Source organism: Neofelis nebulosa, chromosome 4 (genome assembly GCF_028018385.1).
Source record: "Neofelis nebulosa isolate mNeoNeb1 chromosome 4, mNeoNeb1.pri, whole genome shotgun sequence".
Taxonomy (NCBI): Eukaryota; Metazoa; Chordata; class Mammalia; order Carnivora; family Felidae; genus Neofelis; species Neofelis nebulosa.
This window is the reverse complement of record NC_080785.1, coordinates 75,700,307-75,726,484: the sequence shown is the minus strand read 5'-3', so window position 1 is coordinate 75,726,484 and position 26,178 is coordinate 75,700,307. Positions and strand designations below refer to the sequence as shown.

The window sequence follows — 26,178 nt, the reverse complement described above, 5'->3', positions numbered from 1 at the left end:
CCGTCTCCGCCGACGCGTGCGGAGGAAATATCGCGTTGGCGGCCAATGGTGACGTAAAACTTCTGCGCGGTGAGTCCGTGTGTATACTTTCGAGGGAGTCAGCCCTAGAACGTCGCAGTCATGGTGCGGTGCGGTAGCGTGTGGTTCAGAAAGGTCCGTGACTGGTGCCTCTCAGCCTGAAGCTCGACAGATTGGTGCCTGTAGCCCCACCTTTGGTTCCCCTTTCCTCCCTCCCCTTTTTCTTTCTGGGGGCCTTTTTCCTGCTTGTTCTACTGTAGTTTTCTCCTCGCAGTCCTTCGGAGTCAGACTTGGCTTTTGAGAAGTGGGAAGAATATATCTACCTGGAACGGTTAGAACTGTTGTTTGGGGGCCCAGGTGTGGAGGTTCTTCAGGGAAATTGTGTGCACGTGGAATGGGGAGCTAAGGAAATTAGGTTTTAGATATGCAATATAGTATACGTACCGTGTAAGGTTGACTTTTTCTTTTGGCTCAAATAGCGTGTCTTCTTTCTTTTAGGTAGTAATATACATAGCCTTTTCTTAGAAAAGTTTTCCTCAAGTTCACGGTTTTTAAGAGCTTTCTAAAGACTTTTCATCAGAAAACGAAAATAATGTAATTGGCTTCCTTCTTGCAAGAAATTTCTCTTTGTATGCAGTGCCTGTTGTAGAATCATTTCTGTAAAAATTTAGTTGCTTCAAATAAAAAAAAAATCTCTTTAAGAGCTTTACTAGTAATGTTTTTTTGAAACTTAACCGGCATTATTAAACAACAAAGAGAGTCAGATACTCCTAAGTTTGCTTTCTAAACCTCTGAGTCTGATGAATCTGGAGGAGTAAAAAATGTGGCACTGTTGAACGGAACTTTAAAAACAGAAACTTTCTTTTTATTGGAGGTAGAGGTATGAGTAATATCTCTGAATTATACTTTATCCAACCCTCTACTTTTCAAAAAATAGGTAGTCAAAAGAAAAGAGACTTGTGAAAGGTAGTACTTGGGCATACGAGGGAACTAATTCTTCAACTGAAAAGAAACTGCTACATTTTGGGGGGGGTGGGTAAGTCACGAAGGGCATGGTTGCCATGAACAGTCACTTCCTCTCCATGTTGTTTGCAAGGGGAATCTATTCACTTATATGCGATGCATTTCTGGCATAGCCTGGAAGAATCAAAGCATAAGTTCTTCACCTTCAGAGAAAAATATTTTGTCTATTCCTCAAGTTCTTCTTTTCCATATTCCTTCTACCTTGTTTCCTTACAACATCCTATTTCATGACTATATTTGCATACTCAAAGACTAATATATGAATCTTTGTTATGTACCTATCCACTGCAATCTGAGATCTAAACTGCATCAGAATCACCAAGGGAGTTTTTTCTAAATAATCCTGGTGAGACCTAGCTTCATCCCCTCCTCCAGAGTATAGCAGAATGGTCAGTGGACTGTGTAGTTTAAAAAAAAGTTCCCAGATGTTTTTGATATTTAAACTATGCTAAATGACTAAGGGCCATGAGTTTAAGAAATTACTCTGTAAGGAATTTTGATAATTGAGAGGTGAATACATAGGATCTTTACCTACAAGAAGTTTAGTGAGGGAAACAAGTAAACAGTAAATGCAGTGTAAGTTTTCAAAGGGTGTAATAAGAGATAAGATCTAATTGCTGAGAAATCCCAGCAAAGTTAGTGGTGTTAGTTAGCAGCATTAACAAAGATATCAGAAAGTAGGACATGTAGGTAGGTTTATGATAGAAAACAACAAATGACTTTGAAGGAAAAAAAATGAACAGTGGCACGGAGATGTGACAGTAGGTCATGTACAGAGCAGAATGAGGAAGGAGAGATAGGAGGGGTTGAAGGAACAAAAATGAAACTGGAAAGAGCAAAAACTAAAAAAAAAAAAGAATGGTTTTTTTACTCGGGAGAAACATAATTAGAGATCAGACCCATTTTCAGAAAAATAGCTGAGGCAGCAAGACAAAGAATGGGTTGAGGAAGGAATGACTAAACACAGCAAGAGCATTTTAGGAGCTAATATGATGGTCAAGATACTAAGTTGTACCAGAAAGGGAAAATAAATAGAGCTTTGGAGAAAGAAGCAGGTATAGTCAGGGATTCCCCTACGTAGTCTCAATGACTAGATAAACTGTGGTTCCATTATTTGGAAGAACACTGGGGGAACAGAATTTACCTAAGGAAAAGTTTGTGTTTTCATATTATCATGGTTGTATCTGATGTGACTATTGTCTTTTCAACTAATATCTAGGAAAAGGTGGATTATTTAAGGGGTTTCAAATATAAATTAAGTAGTGGGTTTTGCCCTTAGTTGCTTTAGACTATTAAGCTTACCTTCTGGTGGAAATGTTCAACAGACTAGGCATAGAGAATATCTCACCTAGGTGATAGTTAGCTGGTATAGTCTGAGGTCACCCAGAGGAAAAAGTCTAGATTGAAAAGTGGGACAATGTCATAAACCTTCAGACAAAAAGTGGAACAATAATTGATCATTGAAAAAAAGAGGTATTAGAGGAGTTAATCAGAAGGGAAAGGGAGGTCAGACCAGAGATGAACTAAGAAAAGATTATGGATTTGGAATTCACAAAGTGGTATTGATTTTTTTTAGGAGCTTTAGTGGCAGCAAAGGACTAGAAAGGAGTTCTAAGTTGGTAAGCACGTTTGGTATCTTAATGCTCTCTCTCTGTCTTTAAAGTATGGAAACTTCATTGATAACCTAAGACTCTTCACCAGGGGAGGAAGTGGTGGAATGGGTTACCCTCGTTTAGGTGGAGAAGGTGGAAAAGGTGGTGACGTCTGGGTTGTAGCCCATAAGAAAATGACTTTAAAACAACTTAAAGACAAATATCCTCAGAAACGGTTTGTGGCTGGAGAAGGAGCAAATAGTCGGTAAGTATGCCTGAATGACTTTGATTTTTGAAAATTTTTCCAGGAGAAAAAAAAGAAGATAAAAATTGAATTGGTAATTTGAAATAAATTATATCCTCTATTCATAACTGAGCAAACATCTACAATAATTATCTCAGCTCTAGTGAGGATAAAAGGTAGAGACTATGCAATGTTTTGAGACTCTTAAACATTTTTATTTTCTTCTCGCAATGTCTGTTTATATTCTTTTGCACTTCTTTGTAGAAACAGAAAATGATCTGAATCCCCACCATTTTCTTCTAAAATTAAATTGTCATTGACAGTCTTTGGGAAAACTTCTTCAAATCTCAACTGTGCTACCCACTCCACTGTCACCAGTAGTTCTGCCAGGATCTTAAGGTTTAGAGGCTGTTTCACTGATCTGTCTCTTGTGTATTTTCCTTTGGCTTGTTTTGGTCTTTTCTCTGTGACATCAAAATATTCCCTTTATTTATTTTTTTTTTTTTTGCAAATTTTTGTTATTTTTTTTATGGAATATATGTTGCTCTCAAATATGGGGAAAAAAACTTTTTCTTCTATTATAAAGAAATTGAAGAAAAATCTTACTCAGTTACCTGGATTTTGGAAGTGGTGCTTGAACCAAGTCTTGAAAGGGGAATAGGATGTTGCCAGACAATCAAGGCAGGAAAAGGTGTGTTGGCAAGTGTACAACATTTATAAAGGCAGTGGTTAGCAGGGAACAAGCTGTTTGGTGACATAATAAATATTTCTAGCATAACTGTGGTACAAGTGGGGCAGCTTGTTTTAAAATAAAGACATTGTAGTCCAGATTATGAAGGATCTGATATACTGTGTTACAGTTTGAATATTATCTTAAAGTGACGGGAAGCCATTGAAGGATTTTAAATAGGCAAGTGACAATACATTAGTGTTTAGGAAGATCACTCTAGGGATAATTGGTTAAAGAATGGATTGGATGTGTTGACTGAGGCCAATTTACAGAATATCGCAATATTTTGTAAGTGACGAAGTTCTCAAGGTCTGGCCTGTACCTATCTTTCTAGGTACAGGCCGTCTACATTCCCTTCTACATTCTATGTTTTCTGCATTCCAGCCATGTTGGCTTTCTTTTAGTATCTTATAGTGGTATTTGTCTTCTATCACTGGTCCTTTGTTTGTGTTATCTCTCCTGTAATACTTTTTCCTCACCTTCATCTGGTTGCTTCCTATGAATCCTTTAGATTTAAGCTCAAGTCTTTCCTGATTTCTCTGATTAAGTCATAATTCCCATACCTACTCACATGTGTAAGTTCTAATTCATAAAACTTGTCACAGTTATAATTTTCCATTTTTCACATAATGATTACTGTCTGCTCTCTTACCAGTCTACTGTTGAGGTCCATGAGAGCAGAGTTTAGATCATCATTTCTCCCCAGATGTATAGTACAGTGATTGGTACATAGTAGATATTCAGTTAACATTAGCTGAATGATGGATTGGATTGACAGATCGATGGATTAGAGCTAGGTTAAAAAAGTGAAATAAGTTAGACTTCGTGATTGATGGGAGTACTGAAGGAGAATAATAAATCAAGGATAACTTCCTGGTTTTGACTTGAGTAGTAGGTAGATAGATAGTAGTATCATTCTTTGAGAAGGATTATGGTAGAAAGTGGCAACTGAGATGTAGAGGAAGGGGGTTTGAAGGGTCTATAAAGATATAAGCAAGCACTTAAAATATAGGTCTGTCATTCAGGAATATGGTCAGGTCTAGCGATAAATTTGTTGATCATAAGCATGGACCAGGGTAAGTGTATTACAGAAGAGGAAAGCAGTGAGGATCAAAGTCTATTATTCACCAACATTTAAGGGAAAGAAGCAGAAGATGTTATCTAAAATAGAGAGTCAGGAGAGATTTAGTGTCCTAGAAGCTAAGGAGGAGGTGACAGTCTTGTTTATCTTGTAGAGTTCAGGTAAATTAAGTCACGAAGTTGAATAAACTTACTGAATGCCAGAATTTATTTTATAGCTCTGTGAATTATGTCTTCATGTATCTAAATTTGGGTCCTACAAGAAGTAGGTACCAAGGTAGGATGAGATGAATGAGAGATTTTTTGGGGAAAACACTTAAATACCTGTAAAGGCAAATTGGGGAGGAACCTGAGGGGTAGTTGGGAAAGCTGTCTGACCACTTTGTAGGTCTAATGCCTTATGAAGGAGAGTAGGAAGGGCAAAGTGTTAGTCTGCTCTGTAGTTCTAAGAAAGTTTAGGCACAGCTGATGGTGATTCCTTAATCAAAAGTTGCCCATGAGAGGAATCTTAGTTTCCTACAAATGCTGTACCCAGTCATTGGCTGGAAGTAGACTGCAAGAAGCATCATCTCTTTAAGATTTCAGAGCACAGCAGCTGGACCATAGGTCAGTTATGTTCCCTGCAGTCAGGTCTAGGAGATGCATTTTTATGGCCCACTATGTTACACAGTGTTCAGTGTTTTTGTAATCAATTGTTCAGTGTTGTTTTTGTCAACTCAGAAATGTACAGCGATTTTCAAGTTATCTTATTTGACATTTGGTTTCTGGTTATAGAACCAAAAGATGAGACTCTTGAATTGATGAAATTGAGCTCTCATTTGTTTTCATTTTGCAGTGCTAACAGGGATAACACACTTTTTGAGAATCAAGAATAAACTAATGCCTTACATGTAGTAGACTCAAAGATGAACTCCTACAATGGGGTATGGTGTATCATGCTCTGATTTTAAGGTATCGCTTTGTAAATTTCAGTTCAAAAACTTTGTATAAATCAGTTAAAATCATGAATGATTGATTTGAGAATAGATTGGTATTTTAAATTTTTGAAATATTTTTTGGAGTTTAATATTTACTACAGAGAATTCTTTTTATGCACTAATATCTACACATTGCTTCATTTATCCCCCATTTTACCTCAAGAATATAGTACTTTCCAACCAGTCTATGTCCTTATCCCAAACAACCAAGTTTTATCAGTATTTTGTTGCCAATTTCCCCCCACCCACCTACCTTCACCTCCTCATTTTCTGTTTTTCAGACAAAACTCACTTAATTCCATCTGAAGAGATTTGTTCCCTATTGAATATAAATCTTAACTTCCTTCTTTTCCTTTAAAAATTGTTCATGTGCTTTAATTTTGGGGAGGTGAAAAAGTTAGTCCTGGGAAGAAGATCTTGATTATTAGACTTCCTTTTAAGTGCTCTAAGTCAGTGTTTTCAGACTGTGTCTTTCGGTTCTTTATTGTACTACTTTCGAATGAGTTTTACTGCCATCCATAGTGAGAAACATTTTAGACTTTACCTGACCATGTACGTTATGTCTATTTTCTGTTCTATTCTGTGGCATATTGTACATTGTTGTTTTCTTGTGGGAAAATATACATTATAACATGAAATTTGTTTTAACCATTAAAAAAATTTTTTTTCAATGTTTATGTTTTGAGAGAGAGAGAAGACAGAGTGCGAGTGAGGGTGAGCAGAGAAAGGGGGAGACACAGAATCCAAAGCAGGCTCCAGGCTCTGAGCTGTCAGCACAGAGCCCGATGCAGGGCTCGAACTCATGGACCATGAGATCATGACTTGAGCCAAAGTTGGATGCTTAACTGAGCCACCCAAGCGCCCCTTAACCATTTTTGAATGTACAGTTCTGTGGCATTGTTCTACATTCATATTGTTGAAGTGATCACGTATCTTGTTTTAAATGCTGGTTGTGACTGTATGAATGTCACACATTCTGTGAATGTTTGAAAAACATTGCATTAGGATTTTAAAATCAATTCATTAGATTTCAAATAAAAAGAATAGGAAACAGTATCATGTATCACCTATTAAATACGGTTTCACAAAACTTTAAAGTCATACACACACACACACACGACTGTGAATTTGTGTGTGAGTATCTATATTATTTCTTATTGAGTTGCAATTGAAAATTGACAGCTACTTGGATAAATACCTAGTAGTGCAATTGTTGGGTCATAGGGTAGTTCTAGTTTTAATTTTTTGAGGAACCTCCATACTGTTTTCCAGAGTGGCTGCACCAGCTTGCATTCCCACCCACGATGCAAAAGAGACCCTCCTTCTTTGCATCCTCGCCAACATCTATGATTGCCTGAGTTGTTAGTGTTAGCCATTCTGACAGGTGGTATCTCATTATGGTTTTGATTTGTATTTCTCTGATGATGAGTGATGTTGAGCATTTTTTCATGTGTCAGCCATCTGGATGTCTTTGGAGAACTGTCTATTCATGTCTTTTGCCCATCTCTTCACTGGATTATTTGGTTTTGGGGTGTTGAGTAAGTTCTTTATAGATTTTGGATACTAAACCTTTATCTGATATGTCATTTGCAAATATCTTCTCCCATTCCATCCGTTGCCTATTAGTTTTGCTGATTATTTCCTGCGCTGTGCAGAAGCTTTTTGTTTTGATGGGGGTCCCAGTAGTTCATTTTTGCTTTTGTTTCCCTTGCCTCCGGAGGCATGTTGAGTAAGAAGTGGCTGCAGCCAAGGTCAAAGACGTTTTTGCCTGCTTTCTCCTCGAGGATTTTGATGGCTTCCTGTCTTACATTGAAATCTTTCCTCCATTTTGAGTTTATTTTTGTGTATGATGTAAGAAAGTAGTCCAGGTTCATTCTTCTGCATGTTATTGTCCAGTTTTCCTAGCACCACTTGCTGAAGAGACTGCCTTTATTCCATTGGATATCTTTTCCTACTTTGTCAAAGATTAGCTGGCCATACGTTTGTGGGGCCATTTCTGGCTTCTCTATTCTGTTCCATTGATATGAGTGTCTGTTCTTGGGCCAGTACCGTACTGTCTTGATGATTACAGCTTTGTAGTATAGCTTAAAGTCCGGGATTGTGATGCCTCTTGCTGTGGTTTTCTTTTTCAAAATTGCTTTGGCTATTCGGGGTCTTTTCTGGTTCCATACAAATTTTAGGATTGTTTGTTCTCGCTCTGTGAAGAATGCTGGTGTTATTTTGATAGGGATTGCATTGAATTGATTGATTGCATTGATTGCTTTGGGTAGTATTGACATTTTGGCAATATTTGTTCTTCCTATCCAGGAGCATGGAATCTTTTAAAATATTATGAAAAACTATATACTAACAAGTTGGGCAACCTGGATGAAATAAATAAATTCCTAGAAACATTCCTACCAAAACTGAAATAGGAAGAAGTAGAAAACAGACCCATAACCAGCAAAGAAATTGAATCAGCAATAAAAAATCTCCAAACAAACTAAAGTCCAGGGCCAGATGGCTTCACAAGTGAATCCTGCCAAACCCTTAAAGAAGAGTTAATACCTATTCTTCTCAAACTATTCCAAAAAATAGTAATGGAAGGGAAACTTCCAAATTCATTCTATGGGCCAGCATAACCTGAATAACAAAATCAAAGACCCCACTAAAAAAGAAAGCTATAGGCCAATATCCCTGATGAACATGGATGCAAAAATTCTCAAGAAAATACTAGCAAATCCAGTCCAACAGTCTATTAAAAGAATCATTCATCACAAGTGGGATTTATTCCTGGGCTGCACAGGTGGTTCAATATTCACAAATCAGTCAAATGTGATGGACCACAATAATAACAATAAAAAAAAGATAACCATATTATCCTTTCAATAGATGCAGTAAAAGTATTTGACAAAGTACAACATTCATTCATAGTAAAAACTCTCAACAAAGTAGAGTTAGAGGGAACATACCTCAACATAATAAAGGCCATATACAAAAAACTCACAGCTATTATCCTCAATGGGGAACAACTGAGAGATTTTCCTCTACAATCAGGCAAAAGACAGGAATGTCCACTTCCACTTCTTATTTAACATAGCACTGGAAGTCCTAGCCACAGCAATCAGAAAACAAAAAGAAAAGGCATTCAGATAGGCAAGGAAGACAACATTTCACTGTTTGCAGATGACATGATACTGTACATATAAAACCCAAAAGACCACCAAAAAATTTCTAGAATGGATACACGAATTCAGAAAGTTTAGGAAACAAAATCAACCTACAGAAATCTGTTGCATTTGTATACACTAGTAATTAAGCAGCAGGAAAAGAAATCAAGGAACCAATCCCACTTAAAATTGCACCAAAACCCATAAGATATCTAGTAATAAATTTAGCTAAAGAGGTAAAATATCTATATTCTGAGAACTATAAAACACTGATGAAAGAAATTGAAGATGACACAAAGAAATGGAAAAACATTCCGTACTCATAGATTGGAAGAACAAATGTTAAAATTTCTATGCTGCAGACTGTGAGTCTGGAGTTCTCTCTTGTCCAGTAAGCGAATGGATGCAGAATTGAATATTAGAGAAGTTAATGTCCAGGAGAAGACAAGGGCCTGGAACAGGAGTTTTATCTCTGTTTTTATTGAGCTCACAAGATATTACTCACCCGGTGAACATGAGGAAAACAAGAGCTTACACACATGAAAGTGGAGAAAACAAGATCTTACACATGTGGTGAGCGTGAAGAAAACAAATCAGATAGTAATCATTAACGTGTGTGTAAGCAAAGTCGGGGGGAGGGGTGCAAGTGGAATTTATACATTGGTGCCAGATGGAAAGTAATTTCCTGCAGGTGATACAAGTTACTCGTGATTCCATTACAATATCTCCTGGGACTCTCTCTCTCTGCCCTTCCTCAGTTTGTGCTGGTTTGTATGTGCTTTTGCTCACGCTCTCTCTCCAAATAAACATTAAAAAAATAAAGCTGTTAATAGTGCCTGGGACATATTATTGGCTGAAAAAGTAGTAGATGATTATGTAATAGCCTTAGTATAGTTACTATGTAACTGTATAGTCTAATCTCTTTGTATATTTTTGTTCATTTTGTCTCTGTATAATTCAAGCTCATTGTAAAAATATCAGATAAAGTAAAAAGATGTGAAAAAAGAAGTCAGTCACCTATAATTCTTCCACCCATAGGTAACCACTATTAATCATTTCTTGACTTTTCTAAGACTTTTATGTACATTTATGCAAATTGACTTGTGACAGCTTGTAATTATATGGATATATTTGAAATTTTGGGGTACAAAAGTGAAAGCACAGTATTTTCCGACCTTGTCTTTTCACTTAACATTTTTTTTCCGCACCGGACAATTGTTCAAAATAGCTGCATACTAATATACTACTGGAAATAACATAACGTTTGTCATTCACTTATTGAGGTAATTATAGATATTTTTACTGTTATAGTCACAGTGTAATATATATCCTTGTGTATATTGTATTTTATATGGTTGTTCATTTTTTTTTTTTTAGGATAAATTTCCAGAAGTAGAATTGCTAGTTAAAAGTTTATACCAATTAATTTTTTCATGAACAGTATGAGACTAGTCAGATGAGCCTCCTATAATTAGTGTACTCTTTATTTGAGATCAGAGTTAAAAGCTTTCTTATTCAATGGGTTTTCCTTTTATTTCTAGCTTATTTGTGTTGTAGCAATGATCTCTTCAGATATACAGTATTTTAGTTCATTATGGGTTAAAATGAATTTTGGTGATTAGCTTGGTAACTTAAATCATTATTATGTATTATTTGTTTTTATTATTTTATTTTTGTTAAATTTATGTGATAGTCTAAAATGCAAGTAAACAATTAGGGACAGTTTTCCACAGATATTTGGCCACTTAACATCTGCATTAACAAGAAAACTTTGTTGCTAGTCTTTGTAAACCATTATATTTGGTTGGGCATAGACCATTTGATATAGTGGGTTTTCTCTGTTTTGATTTCGCTTTATTTTTTTGTAGTGTTAATGCACTGAAAGGCTCCAGAGGAAAAGACTGTGAAATTCCTGTACCTGTGGGTATTTCAGTAACTGATGAAAATGGTAAAATTATAGGTAAGTGTATTGTAGATTCTAAGGTTGAGAAAAATGCATATTTTCTAAAATTGTTTGGGAGCTGTGGGGCATAGCTTCTCTTGAATTTCAGAATTTTTTTTCAGCTTACTTGCTTATTTGTTTGTTTGTTTATTTATTTATTTATTTAAAGCCCATGAGCTAGGGAGAGGGAGAGAGAGAATCCCACTCAGGCTGCATACTCAGCGTTGAGTGACTCTCAGTATCACAACTATGTGATCATGACCTGAGCCAAAATCAAGAGTCTGTCAGTTGAGTGTCCAACTTCGGCTAAGGTCATGATCTTCCAGTTCATGAGTTCAAGCCCCACATTGAGTTTGCTGGTGTCAGCCCCAAGCCTGCTTCGGATCCTTTGTCCCCCTCTCTCTCCTCCTCCCCTGTTTGCACTCTTTCAAAAATAAATAAACATTAAAAAACAAAACAAAACAAAACTATTTCAACTGCTAATTTATAAAAGATTTTTAAAATTTAATATAAACATTATCAAAATTAACTGCTAAATTTAAAATTATTATAAATATAGAAGAGTATTTACTCAGTTTTAAAATATATAACTAGTCTCTAATCAACTGCTTACAAAATGTTTTCTGGGATCAAACTTTTAATAGAATCTTAACCCAGTGGTTTAGTCCTGTAGATTTATAAACTGGAATTTTCTGGCATCTGTTTATAAACAAAAAAATGTCATTACTGATTAGCTCCACTTAGTAATCTTTTCTCTAAGTATCTTTCTCTGTGTTTTTAAGGAGAACTCAATAAAGAGAAGGACAGAATTTTGGTAGCTGAAGGAGGTCTTGGTGGTAAATTACTTACAAATTTTGTACCATTGAAAGGCCAGAAACGAGTCATTCACCTTGATCTAAAACTTATAGCTGATATAGGCCTAGTAGGGTAAGTACCATTTATATTTTTATTTTTATAATTTGAGAGCGAGAGTTCATGAGTAAGAATTAAATATAAATGGTAATTTGGGACCAGTGTTACTTATGGAATACATTTATGTACTTTGTGCATTGTTTGTATACTTGAGAAATGCTGCTAAATATAGTCACTTTTATATTGCAAAAATAGAGTTTCATAGTTAATATTTATTTTTAAAAAGAAAGGAAGATCATAGCAATTAAGTAGGCTAGTGGGAATCTTAGAGGATGAATCAACAAAGAAAAAAATCAAATGCAATAGTATAAGAAGGTAAAAAATGTTACCAGATATTAAGGAATAAAATTACAAATCCAAACCACATTTTAAGAAATGTATAGGAGAAAGTAAAAAGAAAAGAATAAAATGATTGAGATACTCTTACAAATCTTAATAGAGGTACTGATATTTTATTAATCAGGTGGCTAAAGGCCAATCCAGACCATCTCAACCATCAGACTTAGATCCTATTGTGCACCAAGTTGGATCTTGCTATGACTGTTTCCCTGTCCTTCTTGTTCTATTTAGGATCTGTCCATTCTCAGTACTGCAGCCCCCACAATGTTGTCCTCCTTCACCAGCTTCCATTCTTTCATCAAGCAGTGCTGTTTAGCTGTAGGGTTTGCAGTGCTGACACCTGACCAGAGGGGGATGGATAGCAAGATAGAAAGGAGAAAAATGAAGGGAAAATTTTAACATTACATTTCTCCTGTCCCTTTCTCCCTGGCCCCACTTTAGCATTACACAGTAGACAGATAGAATACCTAAGAAAATGGTAGGGAAGACTGCCTTATTGCTGGCTTTACTTGAAACTGTCAATTCCATTCCTCACCTTACATAGCTTCTTTCTAAGCTCTTTTTATTTTCCACTCCAGCGATTTCACTGCTTCTTTACCAGACTCTTCAGTCTGAATCCCTTATCCCTTGCCATGCCTGTCTAGCTACTAGGTCTTAACAGCAATGGCTTAGAGTTCATAAAGGCCCCATTCCTGTTCACATTGTAACAGGGAAAGATGTGATCCTGGTGTTCACATTTAGTCTTTTCCATAAACCTTAGTTATGAGCCATAGGTTTTATATTACTGTATATATTTCACAATGTTGCGGGTTTAGTAGGGTTTTGTGGACTGAGAATATAGTCATTTACAGTCTCATTTGATACAAAAATGTGTTTCAAGTTCCATAGAGACACCTCTACAGACTAAGAATAGCCTCACAAGGCTGAGTAGTAAAGTTGGAATGAGGATGGGAGACTCAAGTGAGAGACTGTTTGGGTTAGAATCTCATATTCTTTGGAGGCCACCTGGATGGTGTCGGATAGATTGTAGAACATCTCTAAGCCTTTCCCATTTTTAATAGTGGATTTAGATGTTGGTAAAATATTGCTGGTGAGTAAGATAACACATTTGCGGCATAATATATGCCTTGGATTTATGAATGCTCAATGAACAATTGGTAGTTGCTATCATTATCATCATTATATTGTCAACTTATTGGGAGTACATATAGTGAAATATTAAGCTTTTCAGAGATATGATATTAGTCAATATAAAGCATCAAGTTTCTTTTTTTAAATTTTTTTTTAGTGTTTTGAGAGAGAGCGAGAGCGAGAGAGAGCAGGAGAGGGGCAGAGAGAGAGAGGGAGACACAGACTCTGAAGCAGATTCCAGGTTCTGAGCTGTCAGCACAGAACTCCATGTGGGGCTCGAAGTCACAAACTGTGAGATCATGACCTGAGCCAAAGTCGGATGCTTAACTGACTAAGCCACCCAGACAATCATCTTTTTTTTTTTTTAAAGCATCATGTTTCTTACGTACGATACTTAACATATGTATTTTAGTACTTTTAAATTAGGCACCTATTATTAAAAAGTTATTGCTGTGAATACCAGCATAAACAGATACCTGTTTGCTGGTTTCAGGAATGAACTGAACCTTAGAAGAAAGGTGTCATAACTAACATACTTGTATGGCTGTTGTCAAATCTGATCTTTGCATAGGTTAGATTTCAGCTTCTAAAGTTTTTGTTAAGTACTTCCCAGGAACACTCAAGTATCAGTTCTTCAATCATTAGCGTTCTTTCTCTTCTCTTATTTTGATCTCTTTGGAAATAGTTGCTGGCATTTTTCTATGTTTAATACTATTATGAAAATATGAAGATAATGGAAAGAAATAAGTTCAGTTAGTGATAATCATGGATAAAAATGATTGCAATTTGCTTTCCTTTTTTTTTTCAATTTGCTTTTCAAAAAGTTACATGAGGGGCACCTGGCTGGCTCATTTGGAAGAGCATGCAACTCTTGATCTTAGGGTCATGCATTTGAGCCCCACGTTGGATGTAGAGATTATTTTAAATAAATAAATAAACTTTTTAAAAAAGTTATAAGAGTCTGAGTGAGTATAATAAGATAAAAGATGACTGTATTTCCACAGGAAAATGAGTCATTAAAAAATCTCACATTTTATTCTAAATTCATTGTAGGAAGATCTATTTAATAAGATATTTTAATTAGATTTATTTTTAAAGTTAAAAGAGTTCTACTAAGAGGTAGAATTTTTACTGAATTCTTATAGAATAATTTTTTATAGAATTTATGTAGGATTTCATATTAATATTTCCAAAGTATTACACCATTATTCCAAGTGCAAGTTTGGCAGGTTTTGAAAGAAGAACTTTTTCCAATTTCAGTGAAAAGCATAAAAGCAGGGATCACATTTATCTCCTTGATTGCTTTATTTTTGATGCCTAGTATATTGCTTGATATAAGTTAATGCTTAATAAATATTTTTTGGATAAATATAATGAAAATATCTGAATGGAACTGAGGAATCCTCTCTTAAGTGATGCCTGTTCCTAGTACTTTCTTCCTTATATGGTGGGCCTTTCTTAAGGTAAATTTAGCAATAAAATAAAAGCCTTTAAAACAAACATCTATTTTTTTATTTTATTTTATTTATTTATTTTTTAAAGTTTATTCATTTACTTAGAGTACACACGAGCAGGGAAGGGGCAGAGAGCAAGGGAGAGAGAGAATCCCAAGCAGGCTCTTTACTGTTAACACAGAGCCCAATGCGAGGTGTGATCTCACCAACCATGAGATCATGACCTGAGCCAAGATCAAGAGTTGGACAGTTAACTGACTGAGCACCCAGGTGCCCCTACAATAAACAGCTATTTTAATTCAGCATTTTCTCATCAAGAAATGTATCTCAAGAAGGAGGTTAAACTGTGTGTAAAAGTTCAACAAAAATAACTGTAGTATTTAAAGTTTTAAGAAAAAAGCTAGATAATGAATAGATAAGTAAATGCTGAAAGAAAATTTGCCAAAAATAGTTATTAATTCTAGCACATGCAGGTGACTGTACTGTTGATATATGTCTTTCTAGCTATACATATTTTTTTGTGTGTTATTCCTAATAAAAAATTGGAGATAACCTAAATGCTTAACAATAGGAAATTACAGTGGGCCTTGAAAGGTGTTCATCATGTATTATTCAGTTTAAAAAGCAGGCCAACTAACTATGAAAGTAGTCTTTCAGGAAAAAAAAATCAAAACTAAACCTGATCAAGGCTTTATATCAAACTAACAATTTATAGAAAATCTGGGGCACAAGGAGCATGCTAAAGGACATCATGGGGGTGCCAACAACAACAAAAAAAATCCAGACTATGGGAAAGAAATGCTGCTATAGGACAAATGACCCAGTTTCCTTAAAAATAAAATTGCAGAGGGGAAACAAGATGGAGGACCTTTACCATAAGAAATTTAACAGATATATCAACCAGTTGTAATGCACGGACCTTGTGTGGGTCCCTGTTCAAACAAACCAACTTTAAAAAAGTTTTGGGAATGTGTTATTTGTTGAAGCTAGGTGATGGCTAAATGGGATACATTACTTCTCTCCACTTTTGTATGTATTTGGAAATGTTCATATAAAATGTTTAAAAAATCTACAAAGCAGTATAAGCAATATTTTGTCATTATTTGGCTACAATTAGTGGATTACAGATATTTTTATTAGTTTCTTTTGTTTTCCTATGATTTGCAGGTTTTTTAAAGATAATTGAATTATTTACTCTCAGAGATACTAAAACATCTCTAGTGTCCAGCATGAATTTGTTTTTACTTTTTTCATATGTATATTTTGTTGCTCAAGTTTTTCAAGATTATTTTTAATTTATATTCTACTTTTATTCTCAGAAAATATCCAAGAAATCTACTTCCTGAGGTGTTAAAAATTCAGAGATAAGCAAGTATTAGTAATACTTGTTTTAATACATTATTTTATTTTTCCATTTCAGATTCCCAAATGCAGGAAAATCCTCTTTGCTAAGTCAGGTTTCTCATGCAAAACCTGCAATCGCAGATTATGCATGTAAGTATAATTTGTTGTATATTTTAATGTGTGTAGGTTAACTTTTAAAGACTGCACTTCCTTTGAGTATGAATAAAATGACAACTCTGACGTCGCTTTAGTTTGAAAACTCTTGGCCGATAGAATACATGCATTTCCCATTAATCCTTGAAACCTCTGTAGCCCTCAGCAAAGTTCCTAGCACTTGTTAGGCACTTGCTTTGTTGCATTTATTTCTCTGTTGCATAATCATTTATTTAATTTAATTATGATTTTATGAGCATCTACCCTTTATTAAGCACTGTACTTTCATTTAGCAAGTATTTATTTCTGTGAACTACAGTAGGTACTGGAGTTACAAAGATTGGTAAGCAGAAACAGATACCGTTCTGACTCTTACTGAGCTTACAGACTAGTAGGGGAAGGCACATATATCACACATGACTATGAGGGAATATAATATTCTATGAAAGAGTGTAGGTGGCTGCTTAAAACTCCTTTGGGAAAGTGTGATGCTAGGGCTGAGGTGTAAAGAATACATGAGTGAATCAGTGACACACAGTGGATGTGAAAGGTGTTTCAGCTAGAGGAAATAGCATGTACAGAAAAGCTCTGTAGTAGCAGGGAGATTTGTGTGTCTAGAGAGCATGTAGTAAGGGAAAGAAGGAAACAGGATAAGGCTGGAGATGTAGGTAGAGACCATATCACATAGACGGAGTAGGCTGTATTTGATCTTTACATCTATAGCCTTTTAATCAAAGGATAAAATGATTAGATTTGCCTTTCAAAAACATCTCTCTGAATATAATATATAGAGAATGGAATGGCATGGGTCAGAAAATTGGTCTGGGAAAAATATGCTATTGCAGTAGTTAGATGAAATATAATGAAGGTTTAGACTAATGAATGAATGTGATAGAATCTTTGCCATAATTAAACAAAAAGATACACAACATACATTAACCTGGAAAATAAAAGCCATTCTAAAATTAGACTCTGAGGGAGTAGAATTAATTTTGGACTAATTGCTATAAATTACATAACCAATATTTATTGTTATGATACAGGGACTCTTGAGAAGGAAAGAGGAAGAAAAGCTCAGAGTTGTAGGAAGGAGGCTAGTTTCTAAACTGATGAGGCTTGAGGATAACTGAATGAGAAAAGGACTAGATAAGTTTCATCCATAGACCCAGTGATAGAAACCTAAATTCTCCTCTACCCACCAACACCTTTACCACATCCTTAAAGTACAATAAAAGAACTTCGAAGCCCTCTCATTATATTAGATCTATGGCTATGCAGATTATAATTATATTTTCCATAACAACAAATGAGAACATAATCTGAATTAAATTGTTCACAAAAAAGAAATATTATTTATTTTATACATGAGGCTAAGACAATTTTGAGAGTACCAGCCTTTATTCTAGCCTTAATTTATTGTTTTTTCTTTCAGTTACAACATTACAGCCTGAACTTGGAAAGATTGTGTATAATGATTTCAGACAGGTGAGTATTTTTAAAGTAACACAGTTGGTTAGAAGGGAAAGTACTTGCTTTTGACACTTGGACTTTGTAATATTTTATTGTTTCTGTGGTGTTAGGGGGAGAAAAATTACCAGGATTTTGTTTTTGGTAAATGGAACCGTTAACAAATCAATTCTATTGACTGCAATGATAGTAAAATATTGTATAAGAATATAACTTCCTTCTCCTTCCAAATTTTAGGTCCAGTTTATCATTACAGCATCCTATCTTCTTTATCTCTTTGATCTCTGTTTGTTCTCATTGCAATTCAATATTTTACTGCCATATTTGATTATTGATTTTTGTTTCCTAAAAGCATTTTCTAAAGTTCATGGAATTGATTTTATTCCAACTTTCTCTTTCTAAAAAAAAAAAAATGTTTTAATTGAAGAGGATTCTGGTCTAGCTATTAAGTTATTTTTCCTTGATAAGGAAGAACTGTAGATAGTTTGAATAATTAGAGTAAATAAATAAAAAATGGAAGTAACAAAACTTTTAAAATATATAATGTATGATCAGTAATTGTGCTCCTTAGTATTTACCCAAGTGAATTGAAAACTTAACATACACACAAAAACTTGCACATGGATGTTTGTACCAGTCATATTCATAAGTGCCAAAACTTGGAAGTAGTCATGATATGCTTCAGCAGGTGAATGGATAAATAAATTGTGGTAATAATGGAATATTATTTAACATTAAAAAGAATTGAGCTATCAAGCCATGAAAAGACATGGAAGAACCTTAAATGCATATTACTAACTGAAAGAAGCCAATCTGAAAAGACTGCATACAGTATGGTTCTAACTATGTGACATTCTGGTAAAAGGCAAAACTATGGACATAACAAAAAAATCACTGGTTACCAAGAATTAAGGGGAAAGAAAGAATGAATAGAAGAGCACAGACGATTTATAGGGCAGTGAGACTATTGTGTATGATACTGTGCTGGTGGATGCATGTTATATGTTTGTCAAAGCCCATACAGTGTACAACACCAAAAGTGAACTCTAATGTAAAGTATGGACTTAAGGTGATGATGTATCAGTGTAGTTTTATATAATCCACTGACCTAATTAAAAGACATTAAGATTTATATTCATTTTTAATGGTGATATAACAGTAAAAAATGAAATGCTTCCAACAGTTATACAGAATATTAAATAATAAAGTTACAAATACAGGATAATATGAATATGGAGAGCAATATTTAGAGGAAAAGAGTACATTGTAAATTTTAAGGGAAACTTAATTCTCAATAACAAAATTCTCAGTGGAGAACCTCCAAACAAAATTTTAGGACATGAAAAAAAAATTTAGGACATGAGACCTCTGTTGTATTTTGTCTAGGTAACTACTTTGTCACTTAGCCACAATTGCCTTTAAAATTCTGAAATCCTATCCACATGGGCAGTTTGTGTAGAGCAGTGCTTCTCATCAATTACTGCACATCAGAATTAACTGGATGGCTTCAGGAGAACAATGATAAATGAAGCCTGAGCTCCAGAGATTTGAAACCAGATTCCTTTAGTGGTAGGGCTTGGGCATCTCTACTTTGTCAAAGATCCCTGGGTGTTTATAATGTGCAGTGAGTTTTGAAAACCACAAATGTAAATTAATGGTTAACATTTCAAAAAGGAGTTATAGGAACATTATGTCCTTTACTTATCAAGAATCTTCAGTAGTCCTCCTGGTAGAACATGAACAAAAAAGGAACAATGGTGCCAAATAATCAATTACATATAGAATTTAAAACTTGAGGGGCGCCTGGGTGGCGCAGTCGGTTAGGCGTCCGACTTCAGCCAGGTCACGATCTCGCGGTCCGTGGGTTCGAGCCCCGCGTCAGGCTCTGGGCTGATGGCTCGGAGCCTGGAGCCTGTTTCTGATTCTGTGACTCCCTCTCTCTCTGCCCCTCCCCCGTTCATGCTCTGTCTCTCTCTGTCCCAAAAATAAATTAAAAATGTTGAAAAAAAAAAAAAATTTAAAAAAAAAAAAATAAAACTTGAAATGACAGAGCTATACTAAGTAAATGCTGAATTAATATCCTTCTGTACTTTTAAGAATTTACAAAGTTGAAATTCTATGACAGGTTCATATTGAACAATATAATTAATGTAATTCTAAAAAGGATTTATGTTAATAATGTTAAACTAATCCCTAGAATTCTTAGATTATTAGATTAACAAGTAAAACTGGGACTCTAATTTTTGATAACAAAGTATTTTGATTCTTAGAACATTTATTTTGTTATAAAGGTATCTTGGCTTTATAAAGAGTCAGTGGTAATCACAAATTAGAAACTATTTATATTTGAAATATGAAAATCTATGGATATAATTGTTTTCTTTTTCATCAAACTATTTAACTTTGTATTAGATATCAGTAGCTGATCTTCCAGGTTTAATAGAAGGAGCGCATATGAACAAAGGAATGGGCCACAAATTCCTCAAGCATATAGAAAGAACTAGACAACTACTTTTTGTTGTAAGTCATATGCATACCAATGTAATATACAAATGAATGTGAAAATCAATGAGTTTTGTTTTCCTAGAAATTGTTTATGGCAATAAGTTGTAAAGATAAGGTAGTATCATATGTTATTCCACTAAGTGTTTAAATGGGGGTCAAATACAGTAAATAATTCAATTATATTGTAGGGGTGGAAATGGCATTACTGTATCAGATGTAAATTTAGCTCTACTTTTCAAGGTTTAATTCCTTAAGATTGTCAACATTCTGCTATGTTGTATAGGATCTCTCTCCTACTTCATTTGTGGTGCTAAAGCCATACATTAGATTATCTGTATAAGTACATACAAATTGCCTTATCTATACTACTTTCTCATTTCATTAATGATTGTAATTTTATCAGAATAATTATAGCTATCCTAACACCACAGTTTCTCTTACTTATTTTGAATTACTAAATTACCAACAGTGTATAGGTTGAGAAATTGTTTTTAACTTGAGAGAGTAAAACATTTCAAAACAAATTTATAACTATTTTTATGTTGTTTTTATGTTAGAGACTGTCTCTTTCCATCTTTTTTTAGGTCGATATTTCTGGATTTCAGCTTTCTTCCCAAACTCAATACAGAACTGCCTTTGAAACCATAATACTTCTTACAAAAGTAGGTTTTCTGTTTTACTGTGTTCTGCATTTGGTCTAATATGTAGGCATATAGGACTGTATTAAATAACAGATAATTAGAATAAATATATGTTCCACCTCTACTTCTTGAAGCTTTGATGTCAAAGAATTATCTAAACCTACTTTCTCCAGTTCTTCTGTATTAACCCACTCTTCAAACTGTTACAACCAATAAAATCTTGTTTGGTTCCAAATCCTTGTTACATATTTCTCAGACTTTATTTTGCTTGAACTTTTATTCCTACTTGTTAGATTGTTTCTTCGTCTATTTTTTGTGCTCTTTCCTGTTCATTGTTTAGCATTTGGTTACAGTTAATATACTGATAACTGCCAAATCTGTTTCTGATGCTTAGATCTTTTGGTTGTGCTTTCGATCAGCTGCCTAATAGATATCTTTGATTGGATGCCCCATTAAGTTATCAGACTTATAAAATAACTTAGTTATTTTAGTTAGTATAAAACTAACTTTTTTTTTTTTTTTAACTCTTCATCCTCCCCAAGAACTTTACTGGGTATATAAACCAGAAACCTGCGTGTTGGTCTTGATTCTATCTTTCTCACCACCTGCATTAAGCCCTGTCAGTTCTATATCTTAAATCTCTCTGAAATTCATCTACTTATCTTCATCCACACTGTTACAATCAATCCCCCCTTCACTAGAATGTAATCTCCTTGTTTCCAGTCTCACCTCTCTCCAGTCCATTTTTTTTTTAATTGAAATTTAGTTGACACACAAAGTTATATTTTTTTCAGGTGTACAACATAGTGATTCAACAACTCTATATAATATGCTGTGCTCACCACAAGTGTAGCCTCCATCTGTCACCATATAATGGCTATTATTCTCTAGTCCATTTTTTATTTGGCAACTGGAGTGACCTTTGTGAAAGAATCAAGCTGATGTTTTTTCCTTGTTTAAAATGCTTCAATGGTCCCCCACTGCTGTTAGGTTAACATCTTACCCTGAACATGGTTTTTGAGGTCTGGCAAGAGTTGGCTCCTACCTAGCAGTTCATCTGTGCCCTTCCTGCCTTACTTTCTATTATCAGCCGTATGATTTCTCTTTAACACAGCATGATGTCTCTTACCTCCAGGACTTTTTATATCTTATATCCTTGTTAATTTTTGTCTATTATGAATAATGCTTCTGTGAGCATTTGAATACAGGTTATTGTACAGACATGTTTTCATTTCTCTTGGGTATATACCTAGGACTAGAGTCGCTAGATAATATGGGAAATCAATGTTTAACACTTTGAGGAACTGCCAGACTTTAACAGAGTGGCTGTATCATCGTACTATTTTATAATCGGACTAGCAATGTTATGTGAGGCATTCCATTTTTTCCACGTGAATGCCAACATTTGATATTGTCTGTCTTTTTTATTTTAGTTATCTTAGTGGGTGCGAAGTGCTTTTTCATTATGGTTTTGATCTGCATTTCTCTAATGATTAATGATGTTGAACATCTTTTCATGTGCTTATTAACCATTTGTATGTCTTTGAAGTAATGTCTATTCAGAATACTTTGCCCAATTTTTAATTGGGTTACTTGTCTTTTTATGCTGAGTTGTAACAGTTCTTTATATTTTGGAAATAAATCCCTACCAGATATATGATTCACAAATATTTTCTCCCATTCTGTCAGTTTTCTCCACTTTTTTTTTTTTTTTTTAAGTTTTTATTTATTTATTTTGAGAGAGAGAACGTGTGAGACCAAGCACAGGCAGGGGAGGGGCAGGGAAAGAAGGAGACAGAGAGAATCTCCAGCAGGCTCTGCACGTCAGCACAGAGCCTGATGCGGGCTTGAACTCAAAAACTGTGAAATCGTGACCTGAGCCAAAACCAAGAGTCAGACACTTAACCGACTAAGCCACCCAGGCACCCCAACCCATTACTCCATCAGTTGTCTTCATTTTCTTTATATTTTTTTGAAGCACAGAATTTTACATTTTAATGAAGTTCCGTTTGTCTGTTTTTTCTTTTGCTTGTGTATTGGTGTCATAGCTAAGAAACCTTTGCCTACTCCATGGTTATGAAGATTTACTCCTAAGTACACTTACTTTTTCCAAGAATAATACAAGTGTAACATTAAGTTGTCATTATTTACTTCTGAATTTTATCAGTGTGCTTAATAGATGTCTGGATATCTGTATTTGGACCTTGGCACAAAATCACAACTGTGATTTTGAATTAAAATATTGGAATTAAATTCAATTTGAATTTAAATATATTGAATTATTTGAATTAAAATATATTAACACATGACCTAACCAGTAAGCATTTTATGAACTTTGTCATTTAGTTTTGTGGCTGTTGGGGTTTATTGCATTTCAGGAATGTGAGTGGGCTGTAGATTGGTTACCCAGGCCTGCATAGTAAAGATATTACCAAATAGGTGATCTATACAGATATTTTAATACAATTGTTTGGTTTTTCTTTTTTTATTTAAAGGAGTTGGAGTTGTACAAAGAGGAACTTCAGACAAAACCTGTACTCCTGGCAGTTAATAAAATGGACTTGCCAGGTGCCCAAGATATGTTCCATGTACTGATGAATCAACTCCAGAATCCTAAAGGTAAATACATTTGTTCATTTAATGTCAATTTAATGATTACCTCCTGTGTGCAGAGATTGCTAAATGGTATAATCAATGGATAAGAAAACTGCCAGTTCTACTCTTAAAAAAAGTATGTCTGAAGAAAGAATGCATACCATATGAAACTTTAACACTGTAATATAATCAAGTTTCAGACTTGTGATGTGGACAGTAAATTAGAAGAGACGAGAGAAAAGGTCAGGCTTCATGAAGAAGTAAAACTTAAACTGGGCCCTTAAAGAATTAATGGGATTTGGATCAGAAGAGGAAAAAGTCAACATCTTACCTGTAAATTCTTTTACTTTAACGTACTTAACAAGTTCTAGAACTTCATTACCCTAATACACCACAAATTTAAAACCAGAGCAAATAGTTTAAAAGAGGTATGTATCTTTGCAATGCTAGCTCTATAGGTCTCTGAAGGGTACTAATCTTCTAAAAAGAACTTGAATACCTGTGTATGTGTTACATAGAATAATAGAAGCTGTTACTGCAAAAGGATTTATTTGTTTGAAAATTTGTTCCTAAATGGACCACTTTGTGTAAAGGAACTTAAAGTAAAAGAATTTGTAAAAACAAAAGATTCTGAGAGCTTATTAATGAGGGAAGGAAAAAAAGAATTAAAAATGCCAAGTTTTTGGTTCATAAATCAAACCTCTAACATAATTTTAACTTCTTTTCAAAGACCATGAAAATCAGCTTAGTTTTGAGTTTCTCTGTTTCAGATTTTTTGCATTTATTTAAGAAAAACATGATTCCAGAGAGGACTGTGGAGTTCCAACACATCATCCCCATCTCTGCAATTACGGGAGAAGGAATTGAAGAATTAAAGAACTATATAAGAAAATCTCTGGATGAACATGCCAACCAGGAAAATGGGGCATATCATAAGAAACAGTTGCTTAATTTACAGATTTCTAATACAATATCTTATAATGAGCCACCACCAAAGAATGGTGTTACTAGTCCCAGATAGATGTAATTTAAATCTATTAAAAATGATATCAAGGGGCCCCTGTGTGGCTCATTCGGTTAAGTGTCTGACTCTTGGTTTAGGCTCAGATCATGATCTCGCGGTTCGTGAGATTGAGCTCCGTGTCAGGTTCTGCACTGACAGCATGGAGCCTACTTGGGATTCTCTCTCTCCTCCTCTCTGTTCCTCCCTTGCTCACACGCATGCATGCACACACACACACACACACTCTCAAAAAAATAAATAAGTAAAATAAATAAATAAGATATGGAAATTGTGTTCATTTCAGGGGCGCCTGGGTGGCGCAGTCGGTTAAGCGTCCGACTTCAGCCAGGTCACGATCTCGCGGTCCGTGAGTTCGAGCCCCGCGTCAGGCTCTGGGCCGATGGCTCGGAGCCTGGAGCCTGTTTCCGATTCTGTGTCTCCCTCTCTCTCTGCCCCTCCCCCGTTCATGTTCTGTCTCTCTCTGTCCCAAAAATAAATAAAAAACGTTGAAAAAAAAAATTAAAAAAAAAAAAAAAGAAATTGTGTTCATTTCAAAGACCTGTTTTTTTAGGTTAGTTATTATTAACCTTCTGATATATATGCCATCATTCAAGAACGATACTTTCTTGTTTTGTAGTTAAGTGCATTGATAGTAAAAAAAGTAACTTAAAGCTAAAAATGACAATTTGTAATTTTATGGCCAATTCACCTAAAACAAAATCCTGGTATTCCTGTATTATGATGTCTCCGTGAGGTCATTTATTTATATATATATAGAGAGAGAGAGAGAGAAATTTTTTTATCCTAGGATATTATTAGAATGAGCAACTAGGTTTTGTTTTTGAGTCTGTCTTGTACCTGATTCTACTAAATATGTGATAGTTCGTTTAATTGGAAAACCTCAGAACCCTAAATTTCAACTTATGTTCAGTTGTAGTGAAGATCACTGATAATATTTAACAGAAACTAGCAGGTAGATGTTTGTAATTTCACCCTTTAGACACTTTTGTTTCTTAAGTGTAAGTATTTTTTCCTGCTTTGGATCAGACTGGTGTATCTCATTTTGTTGTGCCCATATCTGTTTTGTTGTCTATTCTCATATTTTAGTAAAGAGAAGTAATAAGAAGTGTAAACTTTAAACAGTATTATCAATCATCAATATATTCTAAAGAGATTAAAATTTCTAAATTTCTGTTGTAGTTTCAAAAATTCAAATTGGATATTTTTTCTTAATTAGTTTCATTATATATGTTCATTGTAAAAAAAATTTGAACAGTGCAAAGCATATATATCTTAATTAGTTTTATTTTATATATATATGTGTATATATATATATATATATTCATTGTAAAAAAAACAAAACAAAACAAAATTTAAACAGTGCAAAGCATATAAAGGGAAAAAGAAAAGTTCCCATCTTTCTGTGTACGGCCATCCGGTCCTTCCCAGAGAAAACCACTGTTAATAGTTTCTTATATTCTGGCAGAATTTTTTATTCATTTATCTTTTTACCCAAATGAGTTCATTATGTAAACCTAAGGTTTTTTTTTAAATAGTAGCAAGTTAATTAACTTTTTTTAAAACATAACTTATTGTCAAATTGGCTAACATACAGTGTATACAGTGGCAAGTTAATTAGCTTTCAAAAATTATTCTTCATGGACTTCAAGCTGTATTTACTAAGCTGTAATCATCAAGACAGTATGGTACTAACATAAAAACAAACAGATCAATGGAACAGAATAGAGAACCCAGAAATAGACCCACAAACGTATGGCCAACTCATCTTTGACAAAGCAGGAAAGAATATCCAATGGAATAAAGACAGTCTCTTCAGCAGGTAGTGCTGGGAAAACTGGACAGCGACATGCAGAAAAAT

The 26,178-nt window shown here is 34.6% G+C and overlaps 1 protein-coding gene across 4 annotated transcripts; it reads left to right on the top strand.

Moving 5' to 3' along the window:
- Positions 1 to 34: 34 nt before the first annotated feature.
- Positions 35 to 24,377, top strand: GTPBP10 (GTP binding protein 10). 4 transcript variants are annotated; one of them, XM_058725161.1, is made up of 10 exons: positions 35 to 153; positions 2,705 to 2,898; positions 10,682 to 10,773; positions 11,541 to 11,682; positions 16,012 to 16,085; positions 17,521 to 17,573; positions 19,968 to 20,075; positions 20,645 to 20,722; positions 23,197 to 23,320; positions 24,067 to 24,377. In XM_058725161.1, the coding sequence occupies exons 1-10, from the start codon at positions 121 to 123 to the stop codon at positions 24,315 to 24,317; spliced, it is 1,149 nt and encodes a 382-aa protein (XP_058581144.1). In that variant the 5' UTR covers positions 35 to 120; the 3' UTR covers positions 24,318 to 24,377. The 4 variants fall into 4 exon arrangements, with proteins under 4 accessions (XP_058581144.1, XP_058581143.1, XP_058581145.1 ...); XM_058725160.1 differs by having other exon boundaries at positions 11,538 to 11,682; XM_058725162.1 differs by having other exon boundaries at positions 72 to 349; positions 11,538 to 11,682.
- The last annotated feature ends 1,801 nt before the right edge of the window (positions 24,378 to 26,178 follow it).